The 11,233-nt window shown below is 68.1% G+C and overlaps 3 protein-coding genes across 3 annotated transcripts in view; 1 reads left to right on the top strand and 2 right to left on the bottom strand.

The window, feature by feature from the left end:
- Nucleotides 1–2,816: 2,816 nt before the first annotated feature.
- On the top strand, nucleotides 2,817–4,370 carry LOC112948396 (gonadotropin-releasing hormone II receptor-like). The gene is made up of 3 exons (XM_026040644.1): nucleotides 2,817–3,554; nucleotides 3,629–3,833; nucleotides 3,943–4,370. The coding sequence occupies exons 1-3, from the start codon at nucleotides 2,817–2,819 to the stop codon at nucleotides 4,368–4,370; spliced, it is 1,371 nt and encodes a 456-aa protein (XP_025896429.1).
- Nucleotides 4,371–6,322: 1,952 nt separating this feature from the next.
- On the bottom strand, nucleotides 6,323–7,976 carry TMED3 (transmembrane p24 trafficking protein 3). The gene is made up of 3 exons (XM_026040643.1): nucleotides 7,824–7,976; nucleotides 7,033–7,281; nucleotides 6,323–6,682 (listed from the first exon to the last, which is right to left on the bottom strand). The coding sequence occupies exons 1-3, from the start codon at nucleotides 7,974–7,976 to the stop codon at nucleotides 6,446–6,448; spliced, it is 639 nt and encodes a 212-aa protein (XP_025896428.1). The 3' UTR covers nucleotides 6,323–6,445.
- Nucleotides 7,977–10,751: 2,775 nt separating this feature from the next.
- The window catches only part of ANKRD34C (ankyrin repeat domain 34C), a 3,698-nt gene continuing 3,216 nt past the window's right edge, over nucleotides 10,752–11,233 (bottom strand). Inside the window, exon 3 of the mRNA XM_026040642.1 lies at nucleotides 10,752–11,217. Within this exon, the coding sequence (XP_025896427.1) occupies nucleotides 10,862–11,217 (356 nt within the window). The 3' untranslated portion in view covers nucleotides 10,752–10,861. The remainder of the gene's footprint in view (nucleotides 11,218–11,233) is intronic.

Genomic DNA, 11,233 nt, shown 5'->3' with positions numbered 1-11,233 from the left:
CCGCGCTGCGCAGCGCCCGGGACCCCCTCGCCGCTGGACGGGACCCCCAGTCTGGGGCCATGCGCCTGGGASTCGCCATTCTGCGCTCCCGCGCCCGGGACCGCCCCGCAGCTGCACGGGGCTCTCGTCGTCGATGCCTCTTGCTTGACGCCCCCTCCTGGCTGCACCGGGGCCGGGAGCGCCCCCGAGCTGGACGGGACCCTCGGTGTGGGGACGTGCGCCTGGGGGCTGCTGCCTGGCGGCCCCGTGGCCGGGACCCCCCCGGAGCTGCGCGAGCCTGTGCTCATGGACACGTGTCCCTGGCTGCCCCCTCCCCATGGCGCAGCAGCCGGGACCCCCCCAGAGCTGGACGGGGCTCTTCTTGTCAACACGTCCTCCTGGCCGTCCCCTCCTCACTGCGCAGCAGCCGGGAGCCCCCCGCAGCCAGACGGGTCTCTCTTTCTCGACACATTCTCGTGGCCGTCCCCGCCACACTGCGCGATGGCCGGGAGCCCCCCAGAGCCAGACGGGGCTCTCCTTGAGACGTCCTTGTGGCCCTCCCCTCCGTACTGCGCAGCGGCCGGGACCCCCCCAGAGCCTCCCAGCGACCCCTCCCTGGACCCTGTGGGGCTGACGGTGCCGGAGCTGGCGGATGCCGGGATGCTCTCCCAGGTAGGTGCRCTCTGGCACAGGTGGGACCAGCCCTGACATCCTTGCCCTGTGTGGGCTGATGTGCAGCAGGGCTTGGGGCCATGCAGGGGCTTCTGCGGGGGCGGTGGCAATGTCACCTACATGAGCACCAGGGGTGTCCCCTCTCCTCCCCCCGCCAGGGCTGACCCCCCCTCCCTGCTCACTCCCTCGGCCCGCCCGTCCTCCTTGGTGGTTCCCTGCATGCTGTCTGGGGTCTCCGCTGGCCCTGAGGCCACAGGGCAGCTGGGCCCTGGGCAGGAGCTGTCCTGGTGGGTGTCTCTGCTGCTCTGCCCTCCTGCTCCCCTGGGGACCCCCAGGCCCTGCCTCAGCGCGCTGCCGTTGCCAATCCCCCCATCTCACCCCGCTCTGCTTCCCTGCAGGAGCTGCCTGCGGATCTGCTCTCTCTGCTGGAGTCCCTGCTCCCGCTGCAGCCCCACACCTGAGTGGGACTCTACGGGACCCCCGGCACCGGCAGCTTCACGATGCACCAGGCGGCTGGAGCAGCTCTGCATACATGGGGACACGCGGCCCCGTTCGGACACTCGGGGGGTGGCGGGACGCGGTGCCTCCTGTGTGAGGCTGGGGATGTGCTGGGGGTGCCCACGACTGTACATAAATAAACCCTGTGCCCATGCCGTGTGTCACCTCTGTCCCCGCAGCGGGCGCAGGCCCCTGCTAGATGGTTGGGGCTGTGGAGGCCACAGGGCCGGGGCGGCTCGTGCCTCCATGTGCTGCAGGGGAAAGGGCCTGTCCAAGAGTGGAAACGGCTGCGTGGGGTGAGAGCTGGGGGGAGCTCCCGGACAGAGTCCCACGGGCTGCAGGGCAGGGTCCCCATCAGGGCCCCCTCTAAGGGACTGGCAGCCAGATGCCAATTTGCCCGGGGGGCTTCTCCTCCCCCACAGGACCATGGGGTCTGTAGGGCTAAGGAGCCCCACTTATCTGTGAAATGACTTGCTAATAATGTTAATTCCTGCTGCCAGGGGCATGGTGCCTTTGAGATGCAAAGCAGCCAGTCCCTTCCCCACAGCCGGTCCCTGTTGGCTCCAGCGCAGGGACTGGGCAGACACAGATAGGGGGACAGCATCTGGGGGGCTGAAGGCAGACGTAGGCTTGGAAGGGATCCGTGTGTCCCTGTCCGGGCCCCACCAGCAAAGCACCCGTGGCGTCCAGCCACTGCACCCCTTGCACTCAACTGGGTGCCCCACAAATTGCTCTGCTTCCCCCCCAGGGGCCCCCCATGCCTGGCTGCCCCTGCCAGCTCCTCGCAGAGCTGCTTGGCCCCAGAGCCTTGGACAGGCGTCCCCTGGCCTGGGGTGCCATGCAGGGGACACTGCAGCCCGCAGCCAGCAAGGCTTGTCACCTCTGCAGCTGTGACAGGGGCTCCGGGACCACCAGTGTGGGGAGGGGGTGCATGGAGCAGGACAGAGCCGACCCTGCGGGACACCCCTTGGAGGGGCCTGGGCAGAGCTGTGTGTGCACGCGTGCATGTGTGTGTGTGCATACGTGTGCGTGTGTGTGTGCTCACACACATGTGTGTGCATGAGGACTGTGTGCACCAGGCCAGGCTGACTCCCTCCTCCTAGGTGGTACAGGGGTGCAGGAGAGACCGTTCCAAGAGCACGGGTTACGTCAAAGTGCAACCCGAGCTCCCAAGGGCATCCGGCTGCTTGTCCATGTGTGCTTGTAACCAGGGATCCCCGCGGCAGCAGCAGCGATCCCGGCGGCAGCGATCCCACAGCAGCAGTGATCCCGGCGTCACTGATCCCCACGGCAYTGATCCCCACAGCAGTGGCACTCGAGCCGCGGCGGGCGCAGCCCATGTGGGGGTCCTCGGAGCAGGCAGGCGGGCGAGCGTGAGCAGCGGCCGGGACATGGCCCAGCTCAGCGCCGGAGCCGGGACGGAGGCTGGAGGTGGGTGCGGGAAAGGGGCTGCTCCGTCCCACGGAGCATCTCGATGTGGATGGAGGCTCCCTGTGCCCATTGTAGGGCCAGGACGGGTGCTCTGGAGTGGGGAATGGCCTGGGATGGGCAGGGGGTTGGGGCTCAGCTGAGGGTCCCTATGCCCTGCTCGTGCCTCCAGAGACACTCCAGCTGTGCAGGGATTGAGAGCAGAAATACGAGGATGGAGCAGGCTGGGGACAGGGGCCATGGGGCTGATGCAGGGGTGTGAGGGCAGCCAGGAGCGGTTGCAGCAAGATGGGGAGCTGGGCTGGGGTGAGGATGCCGGGGTGCTGGGGCTCCCTCTTGCTCCCAAGCGGATGGCGACCATGCCGCCCTGGCACCCCATCCCCTGCCCCCAGACAGCCCGGGGGTCTGTCCTGGTGCTGACGCTGCCCGTCGCAGCAGGAGGGAGCCGGCAGGATGGGAACAGCAGCGGGGCGACCAGTGCGGCGGGGCCGCCCCCAGAGAGGGGCTGCGCCTGGAGCCCCCCGGCCAACGGCAGCGAGGAGCCGCCGCGCCTGCCCACCTTCTCGCCCGCCGCGCAGGCCCGCGTGGGCATCACCCTGGCGCTCTTCGCGCTGGCCGCCGGCTGCAACGTGGCGGTGCTGCGGGCGGCCGGGGGCCGGCGCCGCGGCCGCCGCTCCCACGTGCGCCTGCTGCTGCAGCACCTGGCCGCGGCCGACCTGCTGGTGGCCGTGGTGGCCATGCCGCTGGACGCCGCCTGGAACATCACGCTGCAGTGGCGGGCGGGCGACCTGGCCTGCCGCCTCCTCATGTACCTCAAGCTGCTCGCCATGTACGCCTCCGCCTTCGTCACCGTGGTCATCAGCCTGGACCGGCACACGGCCATCCTGCGCCCGCTGGCCATAGCCCGCGCGCGCCGCAGGAGCCAGCTCATGCTGTGTGCCGCGTGGCTGCTCAGCGCCGGGCTCTCCGTGCCGCAGGTACCGGCCCCGCGTCCCCCCGCGTCCCGCGGGCGTGCGGCGGGTCCCACGTCTCATCCCTGCTCCGCTTCCAGCTGTTCCTGTTTCGCGTGGTGACCGTGCGCTCCGCGCGCAACTTCACGCAGTGCAGCACGCGGGGCAGCTTCGCCCAGCCCTGGCACGAGACGCTCTACAACGTGCTGGGCTTCGCGGGGCTCTTCGTGCTGCCACTGCTCGTCATGGTGTGCTGCTACGCGCGCATCCTCCTCGCCATCTCCCGCCGCATGGGCTCGCGCCTCTGTGAGTGCCGCGGCCCGCGCACCCCACTGCCCAGCTGAACCCCGAGCACCCCGCTGCCCAGCTGGGTCCCCGCACCCCACTGCCCAGCTGAGCCCCACGCTCTGCGCAGTCTCCTCCAGGGACGCGTCCCTGCGCTGCTCCACAAGCCACATGCCGCGCGCCCGGCTGCGCATGCTGAGGATGAGCCTGGTCATCGTCACCTCCTTTGTTGTCTGCTGGACCCCCTACTACCTGCTGGGGCTCTGGCACTGGTTCTGCCCCCGTGTTGTGGAGAAGCGGGTCTCGCAGTCCCTCAGCCACATCCTCTTCATCTTTGGCCTCTTCAACGCCTGCCTTGACCCCATCACCTACGGGCTCTTCAGCCTGCCTTGGCGCAGGGGCCGGCGCTGCCCGTGCGTGCTGGGCCCCGCGCCGCAGCCGCCCTCCCCGGCCACCGGCTCCTTCCGCTGCTCCGCGTCCTCGGTGCCGGCCCGGCGGCGCCAGGAGGCTCCGGAGCTGCCGCCCGGCCCCGGCACCCAAGAGAGCGGCGCCCTCTGAGCCCGCGGCCGGTCCGGCTCACGCCTGCCGGGACGGATGGGGCTGGTGCAGGACACGGCACCACCGGAGCCGCAGTGCACGGGTGCCCGGGCCCCTGCCCTCCTGCGCCTGTGGAGGGGCTGCAGCAGAGCTCGGCAGGGCAATAAACTGTCCAGCGGCTGCTTCTCCTGGCCAGGTGTCTGTGTGGGGGCTGGTGGGGACCCCCGGTGGGTCCTGGGGCTGCAGGGGTGGTTCAGGGGCAGTGCGGGGCACACAGCGAGGTTGGCCAGGGCTCTGCCCTGTCCCTTCTGCAGCAGGGACGTCAGCGGGTGCCGAGTGGCTCCCAGCTGCTGCTGGCACCGTCCACAGGCCCTGCTCCAGCAGCCCGCCCCGCTCGCGGCAAACGGGAGCCGCTGGCACCCGCCGAAGGTTGTTGTGAGGCCCTGGAGCTCACCCGGCTCCCGCTGCGTAGCAACTGCTCCAAGGCCGCAGCTGCTGCCGCACGCGGGAGCTGCCGGGACCCGCGGCCGAGGACAGGGGCTCTGCGCAGGGCAGCGCTTCGGGTCCCTGCCCTCCGCCTGCYGCAGCGGCTCCATGGGCAGCAGGGGGTGGATGGGGAGCTGCAGGGAACACGGCTGGTGTGGGGACCCYAGTCCTGGGTGCCTGGATAAAGCCCCTGATGTGACACCCTTACACATTGCTGTGCTGGGAATCGCACAGGGGGGTCCCAGCCCGGCACGGGCTGCAAGGTGAGCGGTGAATGCACCTGCAGGCTGGTGCAGGGGGGGCCGTGTGCGCCCAGGGCAGCACCGATGCAGCTGGGAGGCAGCTCCGGCCATGCAGGAGGACAGACACACAGCCCCGAGCTGCTGTGCAAGGGACAGACACACAGCCCCAAGCCGCTGTGCAAGGGATGGACACACAGCCCCGAGCTGCCATGCAAGGGACAAAGACACAGCCTCGAGCCGCTGCGCAAGGGACACACAACCCCGAGCTGCCGCGCAGGGGACGGACAGACTGCGCAGCTCAGACCTGCCACACAGCGGACAGGTCTGCTCTGTGAGCAGCCGGGCTGGAGACAGGCGCTGCTCCCGTCTGTGCTCCCGGAGCTCCCTCTGCCGCTCTGCACCGCTCCAGCACTGCAGCTCCGCACTGCAGCGGCCCAGGGGCTGCACGCTGCTCCAGCACTGCAGTGGTCCAGGGTCTCCATGCTGCTCCAGCCCTGCAGCTCTGCACCGCTCCAGCATTCCAGCTCTGCTCAGCTCCAGCACTGCAGCTCCACATGTGCCTGTTGGGTGCTCGGCTGTGTTGTGCTCTGCAGGGGAGCTGCGCTGGGTGCCCGGCCTGCACAGACGATGCCGTGCGTGGGGGACAGTGCTCCCGGTGCAGTGGGGAGCTGCGGCCCTTGCTGCCTGCGCCTGGGAGGTATCGGGAGYGGGGACCATGATCGCACAGGTTTATTGCGAAGAGGCAAAGCAGCAGGAGAGCGCAGCGGCTCTGCAGCAGGAGTGAGCGCCACGCACACGCTCTCGTCTCCGAAGGGTGTTGAGGGGTTGGGATGCACCATTCGCCCGCATGCCCTGCCCTGCCGGGCTCCCTGCGGGCCAGGGCCGGGGGGGTGTATTTGGGGACATCCCATGGCGGATGCAGTCTCGGCAGGGCAGGGGGCTCCCGCAGGCTCCCTTGCACGGGCCCGTGCCAGCCGCTGCTGAGGGCTCATGGCAGCTCCCAGGACACGGGCGCTGCTCTGCGTGCAGGGGCCGTGCTGGGCGCAGGGCTGCACCGTGCGGGCAGCCTGGGCTCTGCAGGGGCAGCGGGGAGGCCGGGGCTGGTCCTGCCCCTCCCCGGAGCAGCCGGCACAGGGGCTGCGCAGGGACAGGGGCTGCGGAGCCGGCGGGAAGGCAAGCGCCGCGGCGGGAGCAGCCGGATCCCTGCGTGCTGCCCCCCCCGCCGCGCCGCAGTGGCTACGGCCTCCCCGCTCCCTGCGGCTGCGCACAGGACAGGGCTGACGTGCAAACCGGAGACGCTGTCTGTCCGTGTGTGCCCTCCTGCGCCCTGCCGCCACGCAGCTCCGGGCACGGGCCCCGCTTCAGCCCCTAGGTGCCGGCCCCGCCGCTGCCCGGCCGCTTCTCGGTGAAGAAGCTCTTGAGCAGCATCACTTGGCCAACGCTGACCACGAAGAGGATGACGGTCTCCCCGACGGACCAGTAGGACACGCGGCCGTTGAGGTCCTCGGCGCGGCTGCGGTCCTGCGCTTCCCGCAGGCGGTAGTGGGTCTGCGAGTCTATCACCGTGTTGAGGGCCTCGTGGATGGTGACGCAGGCGGACTCCATCTGCGGGCACACACACGCCCCGGCACTTGTGGCTGGCGAGCATCCCTGGGCAGCTGGGAGACCCGGGAAGGGTGGGCAAGAGCCCCCTGCATTGGGCTCCAATTTTGGGGGGCAGGGAGGGAGGATAGATCCCAGTCCCAAGTGCGGCCCCCCCACGACACCCGTCCCCGTGTGCTCTGCCCTYGCTCCAGGACAGGGTGGCAGCTGCCACCACAGCAGCCAGCGGCCCCGGGCACTTCTGCTTTTGGTGCAGAAACTGGTCCTGCCTGGTGGCCCGCGGCTTTGGGCCGTTTGGCCGCAAACGGGAGCCACTTCCTGGCGCGCGAAGGGCGTCACGGCGTCCCACTAACCTGCGTCAAGGCGGTGACCCGGCTGCTCATGGCGGGCAGGATGGGCGGCTCGTCGCCCACCTGCAAGTCGAAGTAGACGGTCTTGTGCGAGAAGGTGGAGAACTCGTTGCTGAAGCAGAAGGTGTAKACGCCCTCGACCTCGGTGCGGTGCGGGAAGCTGTCGTACTGCTTCTTGGTCTCCTTGTAGATGGTCTTGCCAGTGGRGTCCTCCACGTAGCAGTCCACATCGTAGTGTCCCCCTGTGATCACCTGCGGGGCGGGATGCACGGGTGGCACCCGTGGAGCTGCTTTGGGGGCACCTCTGCTCTGCCCCGTGCATGGGCTCGTGGCCGCTCAGCTCTGCGCCCTGCGGTGCCGCAGCTCCCRTCGGATCCCGTGCCCAGGGGCGGAGGCTCCAGCACCTGCTGCTGCTTTGGGCGCACCGGGTGCCACGGTGTCTCCACCCACGTGTCCGGACACGCGGCCAGGGCCAGGAATGGCTCCCGGAAGGGCGCAGGGGGCTGGGGAGGTCCGGCTGGGTGGGGAGCGCAGGTGCAAGCGGAGCCCGGGCAGGGCCATGGGGTGCGTGGGGGGCACAGGGCAGGGGAATGGGTGGGAGCAGGGACAGGGTGCAGGAGTCCAGGCTGGGCCCGGGCAGGAGAGGGCAGAGCTGGGGGGCGCAGGGCCATGGCGCACGGTGCACAGACAGCTGCAGGGCACCCGGCAACAGCAGCAGGGTGCGGGTCGGGGTGCGCGGGCAGGGGCGTCCGGCGAGCCGGGCCGGGTCGGGGCAGTGCCGGGCCGGGCCGTACCTGGTAGTCCAGCGTGAACTTGATGCCGCGCTGCAGCTCCTGGTGGAAGCACTGCCGGGCGCTGTCGGGCAGCTCGAAGGTGAGCTCGGTGCCGGCGGCGCGGCCCGCGCCCAGCAGCGCGCCCAGCAGCGCGGCCAGCGCCCAGGCGCCCATCACCGCCGCGTCGCGCCCGCCGCGCCGCCCACGCCTGACGTGGCAGCCGGGCCGGCCCCGCGCCCGGTCCGGGGGAGGCGCCGGGGGCGGCACCGGGCGGCGCTGGGGCTGCGGGAGCGCGCGGGGCTGCGCTCGGGGACCGGGATGGGGCTGGGGGCTGCAGGGACCAGGATGGGGCTGGGGACTCGCGCAGCGTTCGGGGCCGCGGGAACCGGGATGGGGTTGGGGGCTGCAGGGACCGGGATGGGGCTGGGGGCTGCAGGGACTGGGATGGGGCTGGGGGCTGCAGGGACCAGGATGGGGCTGGGGACCGTGGGAACCACAATGCGGCTGGGGGCTGCAGGGCTCACAATGGAGCTTGAGGCTTAGAGCCCGGAATGGGCTTCGAGGCTGTAGGAACCATCCCCATGCACAGGGCACTGGTGGCTGGGGTGGGGCTCCAAGTTTTGAGAACCTGCCCTGAGGCTCCAGGCACTGGGGATGGTGCTSAAGGCACTGGGGACCTGTCCCAGGACTGTGGGCTCTGGGGAGTGGGATGCGCACCAAGATGGGGCTCAGGGCACTAGGGACCAGGCTGATGCTTGGAGCTGTGGGGCCCGGGCCTGGGACTCCAGGCTCCAGGGAACGAGATGGTGCCCGGGGCACTGGCCCTGGGAGGGCGCTTGGGGCTGGGACGGTGTTGGGGGGAGCTCCCCAGGCTGTCACTTTGTCCCATTGGGAGCTGCCCTGGTGCTGCAGTGGAGATGCGGCCCCAACCTGCCCATCCGTCCGTCCGTGCTCTGCATGTCCGATCACTGACTGCCCCGAACACAGGGCAGCTAGAGAGGAAAATCAGTCTTACCTCGGGAAAGCACAATGCTTAAGGTTTAAGGACAATCCTCAACTTTTTATTAATATAACTATAATTTTAAAAAATCTATGCTATTACATGACACTATCTTCAACTGCCTTTTTGCATTTTTATGTGTCCATATGCACACACACACTCATTTAGRTAAGTCAGCTAAAGTATTCCTGTATATTCCAGTAAAGGAGCGCCTGTCACGTTGCTGCTCCTGTGCACAGAGTGCAGGAAGCTCGTTACACGTAGCCTGCACCTTGCAGGCACTGTTATCTTAGGGCACTAACAAAAGACATCAAATGTTACTTTAAAAACCCACCAAATATTGGAATATTTTAAAATGAACTGAAAGAAAAAAAAAAAGGTGGACTATAAGATTCAAATTCACAATTTAAATATAAGACCAACATCATTAATATAGGTAAAATATGCCTGAAATTCATTATATAAGACATTTGACTTACGGAAAGTATAAACTTTTAAGGCTGTAAAAATAGAAGCCCACTTTTGATCTAAATAGGGTATTTAAATCTAAAATGCACTTTGAGAGGACATTGCGGTGCAGCCGGAGGGGGAGCAGTGCTGCTGCAGGGCGCAGGGCCGGGTGTTGCTCGGATGGCCACGGTGGCGCTGGGCTCGCGGGGCTGCGCGGCGCTGGTCCAGGCGAGCGGAGCTGGCCCGGGGTGCAGGGCTGGGTGCCGCTCGGGTGGCCACGGTGGCGCTGGGCTCGCGGGGCCGCGCGGCGCTGGTCCAGGCGAGCGGCGCCGGCCCGGGGCGTGCAGCTGCTGCCGCTTGCTGTCAAAGCGACGCCGTATTCGCCGTGGGCGGGGGACGTGTGAGATTTCATTGACTAAACCCACAGGAGATGTTCTCGCTCGGGTTTAATCTGGCAGCACGGCGCTTCAGGTAGGCTGCAGATCCCAAACATTCGCTGAGTTAATAGCACAGGGCCGTGGGCTGCTTTTCCTCTCCGAGGCGGCTCCGCGCGGGGGGAGCCTGACGGTGCCAGCGGCTGCGGCGCAGGCTCCCCAAGCAGCCCAGGCGCCGGTGCAGCGTGTCGGGATTTCCTGGGGCCTGGGCGAGGACGTGGGGCAGGGGCTGCGGGTCTCGCTGCCCGGCACTGCAAAGGGCCCCGTGCCACGGGCTGGCCCTGCAGGTCCCCACGGCGCTGCCCACACAGACCATGGGTGGGGGGTGCAGCGCTGGCGCGGCAGCGCCCGGCATGGATGAGCATGGACACGAGCAGCCCAGGGCTCATGTCCATCAGCCCCAGTGCCGTTACTGCCGCGGGGAGCGGGACAGGCTGTCCTGCTGCGGGCTCTCCTCGGCCAGGAGCTCCGTGCGTGCGCCGCTCCGTGCATGGGGAACGGCTCCGCATCCGAGCTGCTTTAGAGAAACGGAGGCCAGTCCCTTCCAGCTGCCAGCCCAGCGAGGCTCTGGGCTGCACCAGTGACAGGCTGAACTTGGTGTCGGGGTTTCAAAGTGCTCGGGTACCTCTGAGGCAGAGGTTGCCCCCCTGCCCAGCCCTATTTGAAGCCCTAAACACTCCGCTAAGGAGGCTACTCCTGCGCAGCTCACGGCATTAGCTGCTTCCCTTCCCGACAGGCACTTCACAAAGCATCATCCCGCGGCTCCCTGGCACGGGGCTCCCAGGCCGCGCCTGGGTCAGAACGAGTGGGATGGAGCAGAGATGGACCAGAAATAACGGGGGATACATGGAGAGCAGCCAGGAGCCTGCGCRCGGAGCCCCGCTGTGTCTCCGGTGCTCTGAGGAGGGATCTCCAGGGGCTGCTCCARGAACTAATTAAGAGCAGGGGCTACGTTAAGTGTTTGCGCCCGATCCCCTGTGATTCCCTGCATTGCTTTGCAGGCCTGGAAGCCGGGCACAGGCACCTCCCCGCTGAGCCCTGTGGGCAGGTCCGGTGCCCCGAGGCTGCCAGCGCTCCCCGAGCCAGGCAGCCGCCGTGCTCAGGAACCGGCACTTACATTTCTGCAGGGAGGACACCGATTTGGTAAATTTGCTGGAAGATAAAGTGTTGTCTAGCTACAGAGCCACTATTTCCTCAAAATCAGAGAGCTGCCTCATCTGCTCCACTTGCATGGAGTGCCTGCGGAGGAGCTTCTTCTTGGCTCGCAAGTCGCCCCTCCGCGGGGAGCTGGGAGCGACGGGGACGAGGGTTTTCAGTCCGGCAGCGAGCGGGGAGGAGGCTTTGGCGCTGGAGCCGATGTCGGGGATGGGCGGGTTGGGGTTGACGTTGAGCGGCGGCAGGTAGCCCGGGCGCGTGTGCGAGATGTGGTCGAGCAGCAGGGTGCCCGAGCCCCTCCTCTCGAGCAGCCTGGGCGGGCGGCGCGGCGCGCCCGCGGGCGACGCGTCCGGCGGCTCCGCGCAGCCGTTGTAGGCAGCGCCCGGGGCGCC

Source organism: Nothoprocta perdicaria, unplaced genomic scaffold, assembly GCF_003342845.1.
Source record: "Nothoprocta perdicaria isolate Ctin4 unplaced genomic scaffold, notPer1 scaffold_26, whole genome shotgun sequence".
NCBI classification, from domain to species: Eukaryota; Metazoa; Chordata; class Aves; order Tinamiformes; family Tinamidae; genus Nothoprocta; species Nothoprocta perdicaria.
The sequence above is the reverse complement of the archived record's forward strand: the minus strand, read 5'-3'. Positions and strand labels throughout refer to the sequence as shown.

Bases quoted from the DNA above. Each gene is read 5' to 3' on its own strand.
- LOC112948396 (XM_026040644.1), top strand. From the start codon at position 2,817: ATGGGGCTGATGCAGGGGTGTGAGGGCAGCCAGGAGCGGTTGCAGCAA. The intron at 3,555-3,628 runs GTACCGGCCCCG...CTCCGCTTCCAG, and splicing joins CCGGGCTCTCCGTGCCGCAG to CTGTTCCTGTTTCGCGTGGT. The intron at 3,834-3,942 runs GTGAGTGCCGCG...CGCTCTGCGCAG, and splicing joins CCGCATGGGCTCGCGCCTCT to TCTCCTCCAGGGACGCGTCC.